General features: G+C 43.3%; 1 protein-coding gene across 1 annotated transcript in view; it reads left to right on the forward strand.

Moving 5' to 3' along the window:
• Positions 1-2,855: 2,855 nt before the first annotated feature.
• The window catches only part of zgc:153039 (uncharacterized protein LOC767698 homolog), a 33,186-nt gene continuing 17,666 nt past the window's right edge, over positions 2,856-18,375 (forward strand). The window contains exons 1-6 of the mRNA XM_036536657.1: positions 2,856-3,466; positions 6,058-6,192; positions 7,656-7,793; positions 8,014-8,319; positions 9,241-9,348; positions 9,472-9,583. Of these exons, the coding sequence (XP_036392550.1) occupies positions 3,250-3,466; positions 6,058-6,192; positions 7,656-7,793; positions 8,014-8,319; positions 9,241-9,348; positions 9,472-9,583 (1,016 nt within the window). The 5' untranslated portion in view covers positions 2,856-3,249. The remainder of the gene's footprint in view (positions 3,467-6,057; positions 6,193-7,655; positions 7,794-8,013; positions 8,320-9,240; positions 9,349-9,471; positions 9,584-18,375) is intronic.

Below are 18,375 nucleotides of genomic sequence, written 5' to 3' on the forward strand. Positions count from 1 at the left end.
AACTGCTGTTGGCTTTTAACTGCAGCAGATTCAGCCACAAAGCTAACAGTAACTAAAAACAAAGTACATGTTGGCCAAAACAAATATCCTTACTACAAAAATGAGTTATTATTTCTTTTAATGTATACACACCCCATTAATCAGACAAGAACTTTGGCACGATGGGTGATGTGAAGAAATGCCAGGCATTATCACCTCGTATAGAGAATGAACCTTAATGAACCTAATTTTTAATGCTTTTGGAGCACGCTGTTTTCCATTACCATTCTCAGTTGTGAATTTAAACCCATTTAACTGATTATGGTGTATTGAAAAATACAAAGGCTTTCCAGTCTTTACAGAGTATATCAAACAATTGCACCATATTCATGCTGTTAACATGGCTATGCCAAAGCAGGATGTAAACCTTCGCTTGGCCAGACAGCTTTATATCACAAGAAGCACAATGCTATGGATTTTATTACCAGATTACATAAAGCTGTTAAATAATGAAGGAAGGGTATGAGGAGCCTTTTATATAATGTCCTTTTCTACTTTGTTTGAGTGCACAGTGGCTCATTCACTGCCTAAACTGATGAAGAAACTAGGCATACAGAGAAATGCATTCTAAGATTTATTGTACCCTCCATATAAGAATGGCAGTTTTTAGCTGCACATGGAGGTGTTATGCCAGCACTGTCTCCTTTAGAATGCTGATGTAATATCCTACTGTAGTAAGATAAAACATAAATATGTTTGTAGAAAAGCTCAAATGTGCTAAACATTGTTTAAAGCTTACTCCAAGAAATCATAAAATGTGATCTTCTTATTACTACTGTTGACTGCTTCTTAATGAGTAAAAAAATGTCCATATTACTTTATTAGGGATCGCACGAGACACTGGAGGGGCAGGAAAAGGCAGCCCAAGACTTTTAAAAGCCAGGTTGGTGATACTAACTTATATAGTGACATATTTAAAAGTCATCTGTTTGGAGGAAACTGGCAGACAAACATGGATAGACTTCTCAAATAGCAGGCACAGAGGGTGTCACTGGTATAGTTCTGGGTAATAAACTGTTAGCGATGTCATACCAGACTCCAAGAGGGGTAATTAGTTTGATGTACTGTCCTACTAATCACCATCAGATAGGAATCTGATTTCACGGTGTGGCATTTTTACTGAAGTGAATTAAAACACAAACACTTGTAGATTAAAACCGTGGCCTTTTCTGCCTTTGCCGGCACTTGCAGAAAGGCATGTGTGACTGACAGGAACATAATCAATCATAAGCCTTATGTAAAATATGAGTGCAAAAGGCCAAATGTTAACAACCAGAGGGGAGGCTATTTCTGATAAGAGTGTGGTTCTGTCGGTCCACAGGGTAAAGAGGAGGGCCTGGACTTGACCTGTCACACACAGGACACACAAGACTTGGGCCAGGTCCTCTTGCAGTACGGCAGGCTGCTCAGAGGCAAGCTGGAGTGGTTTGTGCTAGAACTGAGGGACCGGTGTCAGGGGGAGAGCTGACTTGTAACCCTTGACCTCTAACCCTATCCATTAAGACAGAGAGGTCCCATGGAGTCCCAGTCTCCTGGTATGACCCTCATCACCACCACTACAGCGACCCGCCCCACAAATGAGGAAATAGAGCCCCCTGCAGGTGATGGCTCAGAAAGACAAGACATGCAGACACGTATTGCAAAGGAAGGTGGCACAGAGAAAACAGGAAATACCAGCTGTAAATAAGGTCAAGGGGGACGGGATTGGACAGAATCTTGTATTTCTGTGTTTAGAAGTACAGTCATATACGTATTCATGTCCTCCTGCCATGAAACAAGACAACTGAAAGGAGACATTTACTCGGAGGAAAACTTTGTACAACCTTTGACAGCCATGATAAATTGGAATTTTCAAGGCTGTTAGTGTTGATTTCCTTGCGTCGACTACAACAGTGGACTGATGCAAATGCCAGGACATGGTGAGGCTGAGACACCATGCAACCATGCAGGGCCGTAGCCCAGAGGACTGGAGCCAGGAGGACATTGGTTCAAATAATTTTATCATCACCTTTTCCCTGGTAAACAATGTTACACAGGGTACTTTTCCCAGAGGGCCTTGATACAAAGTAAAACTGATTGGTTTTGTAGTACAGCACATATGATAACATGATTGGGGGAAAGTAGAGCTTTCTCAGAGTTTGGAATATTATGGCAGAGAGGGAGATGGCTGAAGAGAGAGCGCTGAAGGACTGTAAAATATTACCTCCAGAAAACGGTCGCAGCAGATTTTATTTCACTGTGTATCTTGGTGCTTTGGCATTTCCTTGTTTCAAATGAAACTGGAAAGTCATTAGCCATCATTTTAAAAGGCATAGCTAGTCATCATCTTTCATCATCATTAGTTTTATTGTAACAGAATTTTCCTTTCAGTTATGCCACTCACAATACAGTATTTGCACTTTGTATATGCATTTAAAATTCTACTTTGCACCGTAGGCTATTCTAAATCCAACATATTTGATATACTAAATCTCTCCGACAATGATATTAAAACATTATTTTATATTTCTTCTCGGCTGTCTTTTTTACATCACATGCTGGACTTAACACTCTTCCGTTTTCACAGTGTATGCTGATCAACACTGGAAAAGTTAGGTGGATGCGGAAGTTAATTTTATTACGCTAAAATGTAATTAATCAAGCGGTTTTGACAGCTCGCACCGGGCACACCGGTAGGATAGCGGATGAAGTTTAAGAAAAGGCTGTATCTGATTGGACAGCAGAGTTGGATCATATGACCGGGCTCGGCAACAAACTTCCAAAGACATCACATGATCATTCCAGGTCGCTGACTTAACCATTAACGAGAAGCGTACGACCAGCACGGGAACTTGAAGTTAAGGAACCACAGAGGACTAAATACCTATATTTAAAACCTGGCTGTCAACTTTGGCGCATCGGTGCTGCGGCATAACTGTAGTGTCGTCAGTACCCCCTGCCTGCAAAGTTAGGTGTACTGAATAATACTGAGTAGATTCTCAGATTGTTTTCCCACTTTGCTGTTGCACTTGACCAAAGCGATGTCACGCCACGGGAAACCACAGTCCTCTTCGCAATAGTAATGGCAAATATAGCCATATAGCTAATTTAGCTTCCGTGTTTGTCGGTGGAATTTGTAGCTAATTTAGTTAACTAAAGAATTAGCTAGCTAGTTACTACAGACCTCTGACCGAACACCGCTGAAGCTGCTGCAACGGCCACCGCATCGCCATGACGGAGCGAACCCCACTTCTACATTATCGCCTCTCCACCAGTGTCAATGAGTCGGAGCAGCGATCCATCCCCGCCGGGGAACCACTGGGGCAATCCCCGGCCGTGGCTCGTCGGAAGACGGCCAGCAACCAGCCGCAAAAACTCTCCACTTTCTTCGGTGTTGTTATACCGACACTGCTGTCAATGTTCAGTGTGGTTGTCTTCTTAAGAATTGGTGAGTACACCTTAGGTGGAAGTGGCGTTCCCCTTTTATTCAGCATCAGTTATGATTCTGTAAAAGGTAGTGATATCAAAAAGTTGCAACTACGTGAACTGACAAAAAACGGCATTCACTAAAACACTATATATGGACTACACAGATTTGTCGGAAATGTTCTTGCTAGTTAATGTAGCTAGCCACACGGTGGCAAAAAAAACCCCGGTCTCTCTCGACTGTGTGTTACGTTTTGCTTTTGTACCTTGCTGGCTGTGGTCTGTATAATTTGATTAGTTTTACAGCAGGAAGGACTAACGAGAGCAAAGGTGAAAATGTGTTGTAAACCTGCTGTTCTGGGAATTGTCCGGTGAATCCAGCTAATGTTATACTGACTGTATGAAGTTTGTTATAAGTGAACAGTGCATTGAATGTTTCCAAGGAAAAGGGAAATGTGACCAAATAGAATGAAACAAAATGAATTCATATTTCTGGGAATTAACTGTTTGATACATATTAGCCTAATACGCATATGATGAAACAATATGTCCCGTGTATTATTAACTAGCGAATCGATTTAAGAAAAAGTATACCCTAGATCTTACTGTACAAGCCCCCCCGTTCCGCTGGGGTCCTCACGTCATAACACCAGTCTCGAGCCGGGGGGTTAACATTAATCGCTCTCACATGATCCGGAGCTGGAGTGCACATAGGCCCATTTCAGTGACAGTAATAAATGCCTGTATGTCTATTATCATATCAATAAATAAATGACAGTTTATGTATTTCGTTTGTTTCTCTGTCAGATCATAATCAAAATTTTTCCAATACCTATATGTTTATGGTAAGTATTTGATTTATTTATTTATTTATTTTTGCCTGGGTTTTTGTCTGACCTCTCCTGCCCTGTGTCTCGTGAGATGTCAGCTGTTTCATCCAAATGCTCCAGGCTCTTTCAGATCTTGTGAAAAGGGCACCCATTTAAGAAACTAATAACATTCAAAAGACATAAGGGGCACGCTGCAGGTGACCTTATGTCAATCCCCGCATTTTGTCATTGACAGCTTGGCAAAATAAAGTGAGTTAGGAGTGTCTTATTTGTGGTTTAATGCATGGGTTCATTGTTTTGTTTTTCTGTTAACTGGTTGTATTAAATATTTTATGGATTGGTCTGAGAAATATACTGGAAATTCCTACTAATAAGCTCTGACCTGTTATGAGCTTGAATTTGATTTGAACCGAGTGTGTGCATGTGCGCATGTTTCATGCAAGCACCTGCCCATGCTATCGATTTTCATTAAATGTGCAGTGTTGCCGACATCTCCACTCTCAGGTAATGACAGGCACTGTGAAGCAGGCTGTGAATCAGATTACTTAGTGTGTTGGATATTGCTTAACTGCAGTAAAAACAGAATTCATGAGGACATGAACTTTGACACAGTCACTAATAAGAACTTTATATCTACATGGACAACTGCAGGTGTTCTTTGGTCAACAACAGACAACCTTCTGGCCAGTCTCATTGTCTGCACTGTCCTTAATTCTTTCAGTCAGTCAGATGTTTCAGTCAGGTTTTTTTCCACAAAGGTCGTAGAGGTCACAGATGCCATGAAAATTGTTAATGCAAGCATGAAATGTGAGCAGGAAATGCTAAAACAGAACCAGTGGCTTCATTTTAAATAGCCAGTACAAACGGGAAAAAACCAATCTTCCTCTTCACTGACAAGTGTACACTGTTGGTTCATGTTTGACAGCTGCTCCAGTGAAATGACTTTTAATTGTTGGGAGTTTACTTTTGGGCGTGTGCGGTGAGGTATCATGTTAGTTTAAATTGTGTAGCGTGGAGTAGCAGCGAGGTGACTAACAGCATCGCAGGAAGAGGAACTCTTGCTATATGCCCAAAGGCCATGTTGTAGAAATGGTTGCCTGACGTGTTACATAGCATGCTATGTCCTTTTTTTAGTACAAAGCAGAAAGGTGTCAGCAAACAGCAAATGTCTTAGAACTGCTCTGCGTAAACAAGCACGCCAGTTGGGCGGGGTAAAGACTCAGACTCCAGTTTTACCAACCAGTTAGCAGCTTCTATTTTTTTCTGTTTGAAAGCCTGTAGATCATTTGACCCTAACCAGGCTGGACCTGCCACAAAAACCAGTTATTTCAAATCAGATAAGGCTGTTCTTGTGTTCGTCTAATAGATGTGATGTTGTTACTTATCATTTTTAAATTTGTGAAATGTTTTTTTTTTGGTTTGTTTGTTTGATTTTTTTTGTTTTGTTGCGGGTGTTCTTTTTTGTCCTGGAGACAAAATGTGGCAGACATACTTTGAGGTTGTGTAGCTGTATTGAAGGACATACTCTTTCTTAACAGGGGAAAACCGAGCAACAACTGTTTCACAGTATAGTAAATAATCGCTTGAATGTACTGCATATTATGCCAATATCTGTACTGGTGTCTTAAAAAATAGCAGGAAGTTGAAATGCTTTGTGATACATTTGGCTACGTCCTGCATTTTCTAAAAATTCTTGTGTTAAAACTATAGCTCCGGGAAGTGTATTGCATTGTGGGTTGTGGTTCCTGAGTGAGAATGCAGTGTTGTGTGTGTGCACCTACAGGGTTTGTGGTGGGCCAAGCTGGGCTGTACCAGGCCATTGCCATGTTCCTGGTGGCATATTTCATCATCAGCATGACTGTGCTCTCTGTCTGTGCCATCTCCACCAATGGGGCGCTGGATGCCGGTGGAGCCTACTGTATCCTTGAATGTCTGTCTGTGATTCTTTCCCTCTGTTGCCGCTCTTTGCCTTCTGTCTCTCTCAACTGTCCGGTAAACTGTGTCCCACTTTCTGTCCTGTCTTTCTTTCTGTCCTCTTTCCTGTCTGCTTCTCTTCTATCCTACCCTTCACCCTTCTCAGTGCTGCCTCAACCCTCCCTGTCTTCTGATACCCTCAACTACCTCTTTCATAATCCTCTCACTACCATTTGTATACAATGGAAAATCAGCTGGCCCCTCTTCCATTTGAGGTTTGGGGTCTGGGTGAATGGTCTGATGAAGGTAGGCACTAAACGCCCACTAAATGCAGAAGTCTGTAAAGCACAACACTTCGCCATAAACGACACTGCGTTTTGAATGAAGTGATGAGTCTGTGCTGTTCTGTTCTTCACAGAGTCAGACACTGATTCATTTACCACAGAGACACGTGCGTAATCTGCTGAGACAGAGGGCTGTATGGTACTGTGTCAGTGACAGGACTCCATTGTTGGGAGTGAATGGGGTCAGGGTGGTTATTGCATAGGGGAGCAGTCTAGGACTGTCAGGGATGACGTTTCTGTAGCCACAGAGGTTGATGGATGCTGTCAGCATATTGTGTAAACATAATATGTGAGAGTATACTGTAAAACTTCCAATAATAGCTGAGTCTCCAATAATCGCAGGCCTCTTATAATCGCCGGTATGCGCAGCCCTTTCAGGGAAAGAAACGCCTGCCTCAAGTAAATGCCAGGGAAAATTATATTTATTTTTTGTGTCTAAAAAACGAAATAACACAAACAAATAAATTTTTTCCTTTAGGCTAAATAAGTTTGTTTTAGTGAATTCAATTTGCCTTATGCCTGTTCGTCTGTTCACAAATTAGATTAAACATAAACGAACAAAACAAGCTGTCTTTCGGATCATGGTAGCCTAAATTCACAGTGATACTGATATTCTTATAGACTGTGCTCTCCCATCATAGGCTGCAATGACAATGTTTAACTTATTTTATTAGTGATTCCTGTTTGAGTTGCTACCAAAAAGCGCTGTATAATGTTTGTTAAGTAGGCTACTTGGGGGGAAAAAAAAAACATGGTGAGTTTTCCTGGTCAGTTCAGCTACCGATAACTTGCGGAAGCCTGAGGGCTTGAGGTGAAATAAACGCAGGTCTTTTATTATCGCAGAGTCTCCAATAAACGTTGGTAAAGTTAAGTAATTAAAGCAAATAAACGCCTCGGCGTTTATTGGAAGTTTTCCGATATATAGTATGTATAATTGCATGAAGACAGCTTGTGAACTTACACCTCTCAGACAATCAGTACAACTACATGTTTGAGGAAGTTAAAACAGTCTACTTTCATTTCTTACTTTGAGGCATGTTGAGACTCGTGAGTCATTGACTGCACGGTGTCTGTGAAACTGGCCAATCTCCAACTACTCCAGCCTTAACTCCTCCCACCCCAGACATGATCAGCCGAGCCCTTGGACCTGAGTTTGGGGGCAGCATTGGCATCATGTTCTTCTTCGCCAATGTGTGTGGGAGTGCCCTCTACGTGCTGGGGTTGGTCGAAGCTGTTGTCGCCACCTTTGGCATTCCAGAGGGTAATTTGCATTATTCATGTTGTTTAGAGAACCAAAAGCAACAATGTACTGGAGAAACCAGAATAGCAACTTGGTAGCACTTTTATATTTATTAAAATTTAGGATAGAGAATGTATTTTTTATGTGAATTTATTCAATCAGTTGAGTGTTTGATTTGATATGTGTGTCTGTCCAACCTGCTGATTTTTCTGCATTTCCACACCCCCCCCTCCAACCCCAGACAGGACCACAGCCATATTGAACTCCCAGCAGGTCCTGCCGGCAGGGTACTGGTGGTCTCTGCTCTACGGAACGGTCATATTGCTGCTGTGCCTGCTGGTCTGCCTTGTGGGCGCCCATATTTACGCCAAGGCCACCTTCCTCATCTTCCTCATTGTCATAGTGGTACTGGGCACCATCTTCATCAGCTTCTTCGCCGTAAAGCCAAGGACAGTGGTACTGCCCCCACTCCCAGCCAACTCCTCAGGCCCCATCAGTGCCAACTTCACTGGTTTCAAGCTGGAAACGCTGCTGGAAAACCTGGGGGGTTAGTGCTGGACAGGGGTGGGCTGGGGTGTAGTGGGGGGGGGGGGGGTTCTGGCTCAGGAGGAGGGAGGATATTGGAGGGAGGCTGGAGGTTGAGGTTTTAAGCGGCACCCACTTGTATTGTACAGCTTGCGATGTTATTACATGTTATTACATTCTGAGCTTTTTTCCCCTCATTGTGGATTTTATTGGACCAGACAAGGACATTTGCTTGAATGTGGACAGAAAGCAACATCAGACAAAATTTTGTCACTTAAAAAGGCACTCAGTTGTTGTTTTTTCCCCTTTTACTCGAAGAACATAATTGATTATGTTGCTCTAATAATCCAGGCCCCCTCCATAAATCTACTGACATTTACTGCTGAACAGCAAATGAGCACGACTGAAGGATTTACACATATTGCAGCATGGAACTAAACCAGCGGATTAGGCAGTTAGTCACCGTAACTCAGACCTCTATTTATTATTCACTCCTGCCTGAAACCTGTTACACTAATGTCATACGTTTTACATACTGTTGGTACATTAATTGTGTTGAACATATAGGTAAATTACATCTATGTATTGTAATTGATGGGCTCCACATGCTGACAGGCTCCGAACAGCACTGACCTTCACAGCTGAAACGGCATGCTGTCTGCCACCTACATTATGCGAGGCCCTTTTGCACAGGAGTCTTTTTCCGGCCTGAGCATGGTTCATACATTATTTGAGTGCACGTTTTGTGTGCAGCGTTCCAGGGCCTTATGTTATAATAAAATGGTAATTATGTAAAGTATTTAATGGTGGGAGTGTTATAGTATCACGACAATCAAGCCTTATCTTGAACAAATGAGAAGTGAAGTTGTCACCATCCCCCTGCTCCATGCGGCAGTGAGTTAGGGTCTGTGGCTGTTCTCATGGTTACTCTCCTTTCCTTTAGAGGGCTACACAGTGGACTACACTACAGGTATCAAGATGACCTTTGCCACGGTCTTCGCGGTCATGTTTAATGGCTGCACGGGGATCATGGCTGGGTCCAACATGTCAGGTATGTGTGAGTGTAGTATGGGGGGGGTATGTGATTGGGGGTTGTAGGGGCAAAAGAGAGCTTATCTAGGATGATGATGGTTTTGACTGAAGTTTAAACCTGTCCTGGGTCACCGTGTCACAGGAGACCTGAGGAGCCCCAGCTACTCCATCCCCCGTGGCACCATCACAGCAGTCATCTTCACCTTCATCATCTACAACCTGCTCAGTCTGCTGGTGGCCTGCTCTTGCGAAAGGTCAGTCTGTCTGTCTCTTTTCCGTCATTCACAATGACTGCGTTAAATTAAAGTGGGTAGTATTTGTGTATAAAGCCAAAGTTCACTGGTGATTGATGGTTATCGTTTTACATGTGACAGAGATAAAGAGGCAAGCTAACAGGGGGTCCAGGTGTCCTTCAGCCTGGTAGAGACCCTGTATTTCACTGTTACTTTGGCATAACTCTTCCCTCCAGGGAGAATTCTGTTTGTAAAATTTCAGTAGAGCCGAAAGTTTCCCTCTCGTGACTCAGTCCACATTAGCGAATTAGGGAGAGACAGAGAAGACAGGTCTGTCTCCACTTCTTGTAGATGCCTGTGTTGGCCAGGCTCAGCTGTGATTCTTCAACCTCTGTTTTAAGGTCATTAGTTTTTTGTGTCTTATCTACATTTTCAGGTATTCTGTCACAATGTTGACTCTTTTAAAGCCAGATAAAGCTAAGGTTTGATGAGGACTGTTTGTCTTCCAGTAGGTGATGTTGTGTGGAGTTTGTTTCATTTGAATTTTGTTTTGTGACATGGGGCTGTCCTACTCTTGGTACCACAGGGTGTTCTAGTAATCCAAGAGTGGATTATTATTAAAACATAACCTATTAAATAATATTGTTAATGCTTAATTCTGTTATATTTGATTGCCCAATTTTGAAATGGTAATCTGAATTGGCCTACTGGATATTTGACCCTCACGGTTTTCTGCTGTGAAGCATGAACAGGGATAATCAGGGATTCAGATGATGAGAAATTTTCTGGAGTTTGAGTATGGATTATTGTTAAGTCACTATGGGGTTTTTTATCAGTCTGTACCAGGTTTGAATTTCTCTTGAGTTTATTTTATAAACCATATTAGTGTAATGGTCTTCTTGTATGCTTCTTTTCATTCTTTGACATAACAGTCATTACCAGAGAGACATGTGCTTTTACTAATTTAATTTTTAAATAATCATTACATCCCTCTGGTGTGTTCAGATTTCTTTTTTTTTCCGCAAGACTCACCGCCTTGTCTCTATCTGCTTCTGCCAAAGCATTTAAATTACCTAAAAAGTTTTACAGTTGTCCAGTAGAAATCTGTACATCCTGTCAGTTGTCTGTCTCTGTCTCTGACAGGAAGTCACAGCCATTCACAGTCTGTGTGAATATGGTGTGTTCTCTGACTTGTGAACTCCCCAGCATGTGTGTAATCACAGTGGCCTTGCCTTGATTGAAGGAGGCATTTTGCCAGAGGAAACTATTTCATGTTGCAATGTGGCTGTTTGTGTCTGTCAGTGTTGTGACTACAGTGTGTGAAACCACAGCCCCTCCACCCCTACTCTGCCCTGCCTTCCAGGCATCACTCGCTCCTCACATGACTGCTCAAGATTTAAGCTTTGTGTATGCGTGTGTGTGTATGTATGTGTGTGTGTGTTTATATGTGTGCGTGCGTGTGTGCATGTCATCCAATTTGGTGAAAGCTGCCCTAGAATGTTCAGCTATAAGGAGGTCTCCTTATAATTGCCTTCTGTTGTGTTCTATGTTTTTACTTCCTTAGTAGTATATTTGTTGTGAAAATGACTCTTTCCTTCCCTGCATTCTGTTGTGAACTGATACCACTTCTCAGTTTAGTTTTATTGCAAAACTTTTCATGGTCACCTTTGTAGACTTGTGGGGGAGGGGAGTTAATGGCCACAGAAGATCATGTTTTTGAAGAAGAACCACAAAAGCACTTCTGTGTCAGTAGGGGAACTGCCCAGATGAGAGGAATGAGGAAGGTGTATGAAACTGAGATTGGTATTCTCTCGGGCCGCTTTGCCAGGTGTCACAGTGTGCAGCTTGCGCAGAGAGAAGGGGAAGTGAGCTGGTGGGTGATTGACAGCCTGTCACATGGGAGACTTCCCAGGCCCTGAAGCATTGTGGTTGTAAATGCTTTTGGTTCTCATCTAAACCTGCTTCAGCAACATTGAATTCACAGGTTGCAAGCCAACATGAATGTTAAAAAAAATGACAAAATGGACACCAATTTTCCAAAACATCAGAAAACCCATTTCTGCAGTGTCACAACACTTTAGTGCTGTACCATGGAAAAAAAATGCCTTCTGGCTTAGGAAAAAAAGCTCACAAGACTGAGATCTGTTAATGGAAACTAGATTATTTTTCCACAGACATTGAAATGGTTAAACGCCAGCTGTCTTTCCAGTCCCATAAGTCAGTTCAAAATCAGGAACAATACAATCCCGTCTGGTAGGAAAAAACCACTCTCTGTTACTTACTCTTTCTGTCCTGTTAGTCCTGTATGTGACAGTGACTGTCAGTGAGAGGTTTGAACAAATCTATGTGCTTTCTGACCCATAGACTTTAAAATTTATCCTTTGGGTCCAGATTGATTTCCTACAGGTATGACTATCATCAGGAGGTGTGAGAACATCTGCAATGCTATGTTTGATGTTGGCTTGGGAAACAACTTTTACAATACTGATTTGCAAACTGATCTTTTTTTTTTTTAATTCAGGGTTTTCCCCCCACTAGATGGCAGTCACACATTGCACCAAACATTTAGCCACTGCTCCCTCTGATGTTTAGAAGTTGTACTGTAGTGGCCGAGCCAGTTTAAAGGCCACGTAGGGCTGTACTCGTAAAAATAATTACTGGTGTCTTTTAAACTGCATGTCTATCTCGAGCGTGAAATTAATTTAAACTTTTTCTGGAAGTAGCCAATCAGCATTTGGACCCCTGGGATATTTTTAGTAGAAGGTACCTTGCACACAAGAGATAAATCCCTTCTGCCCTCACAAGTCAGATGTGTAAAACAGGGTGAGTTCAAGCTGAACAAGTCTGGTTTGCTTTTCAGTGTACATGATCTCTATGCATCTTTCACTTATTGCTGCTCAAGAAAACTCAAGTTAATGGCGAATACCTCAAGCTCATAAATATACACAGGACATGACGGTGAATTTATCACCTCTGTGTCTGGGGATGAGAAGTCATTACATTACATACTTTCTTAACAGACATCCTTATTCAGAGTGACTTGCACATTATTTGACATGTTAGTCATTTGTGAGGCTGTGTATTTACTGAGACAATTCAGGTTAAGCGCTTTGCTTAAGGGTGCAATTGCACTGTTCCGTCTGGTGTTTAAACCCGCATCCTTTACAAGTTCAACTCCTTAACCACGATATTCACAGTTGTCAGTAGCCATTTCTGTGGCACAGCTGGTATTTTTACATTTTATTCAGTATGAATTACTCATGTAATTAAGCTGAGATACGGTGCACAAAGGGTACAACAGTGCCTTATGTCAGACTCCGTCAACAGAGTCAACTTAGTCAAGTTGCCTAACCGTTGTGCCACAATCTCACCTCTTTTAAGTGCAGTAGCTGTAAAGTTAGATTGATATCACCTCTCCCAGGCTGTGGAAGCAGGCAGGATAGTCTGTGGAAGTGGGATGGTGTGTTAGGAATGGCGGGCCAAGGAACCTATGGAAGTGGACCGGGGGGGGTGGGTGTCTGTGAAATGGGGTGGCGTGTCTGTGGAAGTAAGTCAGTCTACAGATGCTCCCCAGAAGGCCCAGAGGATGGGAGTTTGGGTTAAGGAGCTTGGGGAAGGGGGTCTGCTGGAGTCCCTTTGTGCAGTGATGATGCTCAATGGGAGATAAGAAGCCCATTAACCCCCTGTCAAGGCTGCAGTAGAGACGGATAGCCTACTGTGCCAACCTCTCCCAGTCTCTCACAGCCTTTCACCACCAGATTAAAATCCAATACTGCCTATCCCTCTGTCACTCTCCTTCCCTTTCCCTTCCTCCTTCTGCCCTTCTGCTTCTCCAGTTGAGAGAGGGAGGTGTGTGTGTGTGTGTGTGTGTGTGTGTGTGTGTGTGTGTGGGCGCTCTGCACACCAGTGACCCGCCGATAAATTCCCACATGCTTGTGGAGCTTATGTATTAATTACTGTGTGGATAATTATATTAATTATAATCTCCCATCCCTCCTTTGTTCTGCTATCTCCAACATACAGCCTTGTGTATGTGAGCTCTCCTCCTCTCTCTTTCTCCCTCTCTCTCTGTTGCTGGTTCACACTCCAGGGGGGTTGAAGTGACGCCAGACATTGTGAGGCAACAAGTCCAACATTCTACACACCCCCCCAACTCCTTTCTCTCATCCCTGTTTCTGTCCCCTGTTTCCTCTCTCCCTCCCTCATTTTTTCCATCCCTCTGCTGTCCCCACCCTTTCTCTCTTTCTCTCTCATCCCTCTGTTTAGTTGCTATCGGCCCACCACAGAATGCAGGTCTAGTTCCTCTGTTATTCTCTGTTTTTTCTCTGTTCTCTCGCTATCTCTTGAACACAGTGAACGCTCCCTCTACCCTGCCCCCCCCCCACGCTCTTTTTCTTCTGAGGTACCCAGGCGAAGTGAACTGGGTCCAAATTGGGAGCAGCGGTGTGGAGGGTCCAGTGGGATCCACCAGTCTGGGCTGTTCCTGGTTCCCCTGGTTAAGTTTCAATGTTGTTCAGCCCCCTCTATCCTGTACCCTGTGTGTGCGTGTGTGTGCGTATGTGTGTATGTGCATGTGTGCGTGTGTACGCGTGCATCTGTCTGCATGTGTGCCTGTGCATGCTCTTGCATCTGTGTCTGTGTGTGTTAACTGTGGGTTACAAAACTCTGGGTTTTTGCTCTTATTGCACACGTGTGCACATGTCGTTTGAGAGTGAAGCAGCCAGCTCTCCTGGCGTCACTGGAAGAATGAAGGGGGACGGGAGGGAGGGAGGGAGACAGGGAGGAGGGAGGGAGCAGGGAGAGGGGGAGATCTCCACTGGGCTTGTGAGCTATTGATCCCATTTAATAATCCTCAGCAGCAGCCACAGCCCCAGGGAGCACTTAAGTTAAATATGTGAGCTTGTCTTTGTGTGTGTGTGTGTGTGTGTGTGTGTGCGTGTGTGTGTGTGTGTGTGTGTGTCTCCCCACTTCTCCTCTCAGATCAACATTTTCTTATCCTCTTATTCTCTTCCCCTTTTCATGTTACAATTTTAATTTCCTATTTTGTGCTAGAAGCAGTCATGCCTTCTGTAGTGTGTACAGGTTGTGCATACTGTGTGTTTTTTAAGGCCTGGTCTGTCTTTTTTCAGCTCTGGCCACAGCCTGAGTGTGTAACCGTAAAAGTCGCTAAAATCACTAAATCACTAAAAAGTGATTTGAGAAGGGTGTGTCAGTGTTTTCCCATTGATATGGCTGGGGGGGTGGTTGTTTCTGGGCGTGAAGGAGTTAAGTGTCACATGACTACCTCTCAAAAGGGTACTGACTGGTGATCTTTGACAGAACTGGGAGAGAGTGCACTGCAGTTGGTGCTTGGTTGATGGTGAGTTGGGAAGAGAAAAATCGGTGAGTTGGATGGAAGCAGACAGGCCCAGAGGCTCGGGCATGGGCAGTATCATACCAAGAGCCATCTTGATTAAGCCATGCATTTAGAAGTACTTGTCAGTTATGTGGGAGAAGTTTTGAAGTGACAAGCGTTCTTGCTTTCCAGTGACCCTGTAGAAGCTCTTCTGATGGTGACAGTTTTGCTCAAACCTTTCTGGGTCCATTGTGCTGATTCTGGACCAACTTCTGGTTCAAGAGGAAGTGAGATGGAGTCTGACAAGTGCTTCAGAAAGTGCGCATTCTTTTTCAGGAGACCCATAGTGTTCAGGGCACAAGATGAGGAAGCTGGCATGAAGTGTACTGTGGCCTGGCTTCTGCTTGCCATCAGTGTGTGAGGTGGGTAAACAGCCCAACTCAGTGTCCTCACACAGACACAACTGTTACTTTTGACAACTAACACCCCCCCCCCCCCCCCCCCCCCCAATCAACCCTTCCTGTCCATGACAGCTATTTTCCATCTTCACTGCAATCAGTTGTGGCCTTTCCTCCTACTCCTGGTAGCTTCAATGAGGATTCATGGGTTTTTCACCACAGGTCAAAGTTCAGTCTGGTTCTGTGGGCCTGCGTCTGAGTTCTGCAGGGTTCTGCTGGTTGAGAGTTGAGGTCTATTCCTTGAGGCAGTCCTGGCTCTCATAAAAGCTTGGTGATTTTTGTGATTGTGCTGCTGGAGCTCATTCAAATGACAAACACAGAGATGAAAAAATGAATGAAATTTCAGGCCTTCAAACTTGTTTTAATTCCCTCATTCAGCATACCCCCTGCTCCCCCCCTCCTACCCCCCCTCCCCCACCAAAAAGTCATTTCCATTTATCATGCTTTTTAGTCCTTTTTATTTAGCTTTCTTCCTGGAGCTCATTTCTGGGCGGCGCTGCGATCGATGATCTGCATTAGAGGTTTAGTGTGAGGGATGGAAGGGGGATGCAGCTATCACCCACAGTAACCCCCCACACCCCACACCGCCCCCCAACCTCCATGTCAAGGACAGGGGCTGCCCCCACTGCCCTGCCTCACATAGCCCAAATCAACAAGCTGAAATATTCCTAACTGTCCCCTAACCCAGACTCTGCAGCGTCGGTCACAGTGAGAATGATAAATGTGTCTCCTGTCACTGAGTGTAGCGTAGCGATGCTCCATCACTCGAGTTTTTTTGCTTGTTGTTCGATACCTGTGACAAGCTCATACAATATGCGCACTGTGTGTGACTTGCCATTATGGCTTAAGATGCTCAAAATCAGGGCACCAGTATGAAAAAATCAGTTAATGAATACATATGCCAAATAGTTATTATTATTGTCAATTACAGTGATTGTACTAAGTAAAGTGCTGAAGTTCATATGAATGAAGCTGGTTACACAACAACAAAAACAATGAAAATGACCCCAGACAACAGCAATAATTTCTATCTTTGGAATCACTTTCAGAGGAAGCCTTTTTCTTTTATCGAGCACGCCACTGATAAAATACATGTAACTAATCAGTGGCATTTAAAATAATAATGCACAGGCTGGAATAGAGATGGAAGAACCTGATAAGTGCAAAAAATGTTTTTGGTGTAACTGCAAGCATGGTGTTAGTGAAGCTCCTGTGAGCTCAAAGAAGGAAGCACTGTCTTTTTTCTCAGCTTCATTGTTTCCCTGCATATTATGCCAGTTCAGATGTGTGAGACCCTGATCATTTCTTGGCCCAAAATAAACTATTAATATTTTTGGTGCTAATATTAAATGTAAGTGTCACTACAACGGCTACTGTTGTGACGGTCAATAATCGTCCTTTTTATTCTGATGAAAATGCGACCAGCTTCCAATGAGCAGCTAGTGACATTCAGTTACAGTGTGCCTGACTTTAAGCAACCGTGTTTAAAACTCGAAAACGCTTATGTTCAGCTTGGGTTGCAAATCCAAGCCCTTGTACAACCCACTTTGTCTAAACGTGCCTCCTTATTTCAAAGCACCAGTGTGTTTTTTTGTTTGTTTGTTTGTTTTTTTTGAAAGAAAGACCTTTTTATTTTTGTGTTCTTGAAGAGTAATGTGGGTAAAATGATACGTGAGCCGCAAGCGGACGTGTCGGCGCAATCAGAGCGGCGCGGGTGTCGGCGAGCGGTGCGCACCGTATCCAGCATCCCAGCTGGCTCTCTCCTCAGTAATGCCGCACACATGCGGACAGCGTTTTGTAAAGCAGCGTGTTTACTGTACCAGGCCCTCCCCCTCCTCGCTGCCGCTGCTGTCTCCCGGCTCGTTTAATGTGACTTGAGTGTTAGCGCGCATTTGAGGCATGCGCGATTGCGCTGCAGCGGCTTCGCCAAACATTTATGGAACGAAATTGGCCGTAATGGGCGATCTGTGCAAATGCATCTGGGCCCGCGGCGTGCGGATCGTGCGGCGCGCTGCCCTCTCCATTTGCGCTTCTGTATTCATTTCCTGGAAATAAATTGGGGCATTATTTTCCAAACAAGAGGAATTTGACATCGGAGGAAAAGAAAAGCAAAACAAAGGTTCATAATACCCGGTGATTTAGCCAGGCTAACGCATATTGCCTGCTCCACACTGACTGCAATGAGACCAGCAGTGGTGGCCCAACTGTGGCAAGGCAACCAGTTAGTAAAGCAGGTTACTGTGGGTTGATGTGTATTTCCATCCCAAGGCATTTCATAGATCACCCTATTACATTGTTTTCAACAATGTTTCTGATCTTGCTGCTTTCATAAATGTACAGTACATGTATACATGTATGTAAATGGATAAGAATGTGCCATAATGTTCCCCACATGGATTGTCACATTATGTCACATAGGCTTTTTTTTTTTTTTTTTCGAAATTCCACAACTGTATGGAAAATTTGGACTCGTAAACACATTGCAACACACATGAGAGATGATATCGTAATGTAGTTACTGCTGGCAGTCACATTCAGTAGTCATAATTTTCACTTAAGCCTTACTCCAGGTTGTGCAGATGTTTTCCCATGTTTCTTAAATCCCATAAAGCCATTAAATCACACCAGGTGACATTTTGGGGCCGTTAGTCATGTCCCACAAAATGTTAGCAATTTATTTGGGCTTATATAATTTGTGTAAATAATTATGAAGTCGGATATTCAGGCTTAACAGTTGCCTTTGGCATTGCTGTTTGTGACAGATGTAATTTAATAATTATCATGGCATTCACACCGTGGGATATGACCTCACCCAGTGCTGACAAAGGGGAAAGTTTGCTGTGTCACTGTGCTTGGTTTTAACTTCTCTCTGTTTATGTATTGATCTTCTTAAAAGCTTCTACAGAAGCCTGACTAAAAGTAAAAGGATGATTTATAACAGGATTTATTCATTTGTCCATCTGATCAAAGCATATAAAAAATGAGAATTCAAGAGTGTTTAAGTGAGAGCAGTCCAGGTG

The sequence above is a fragment of the Megalops cyprinoides genome, chromosome 9 (assembly GCF_013368585.1).
Source record: "Megalops cyprinoides isolate fMegCyp1 chromosome 9, fMegCyp1.pri, whole genome shotgun sequence".
NCBI classification, from domain to species: domain Eukaryota; kingdom Metazoa; phylum Chordata; class Actinopteri; order Elopiformes; family Megalopidae; genus Megalops; species Megalops cyprinoides.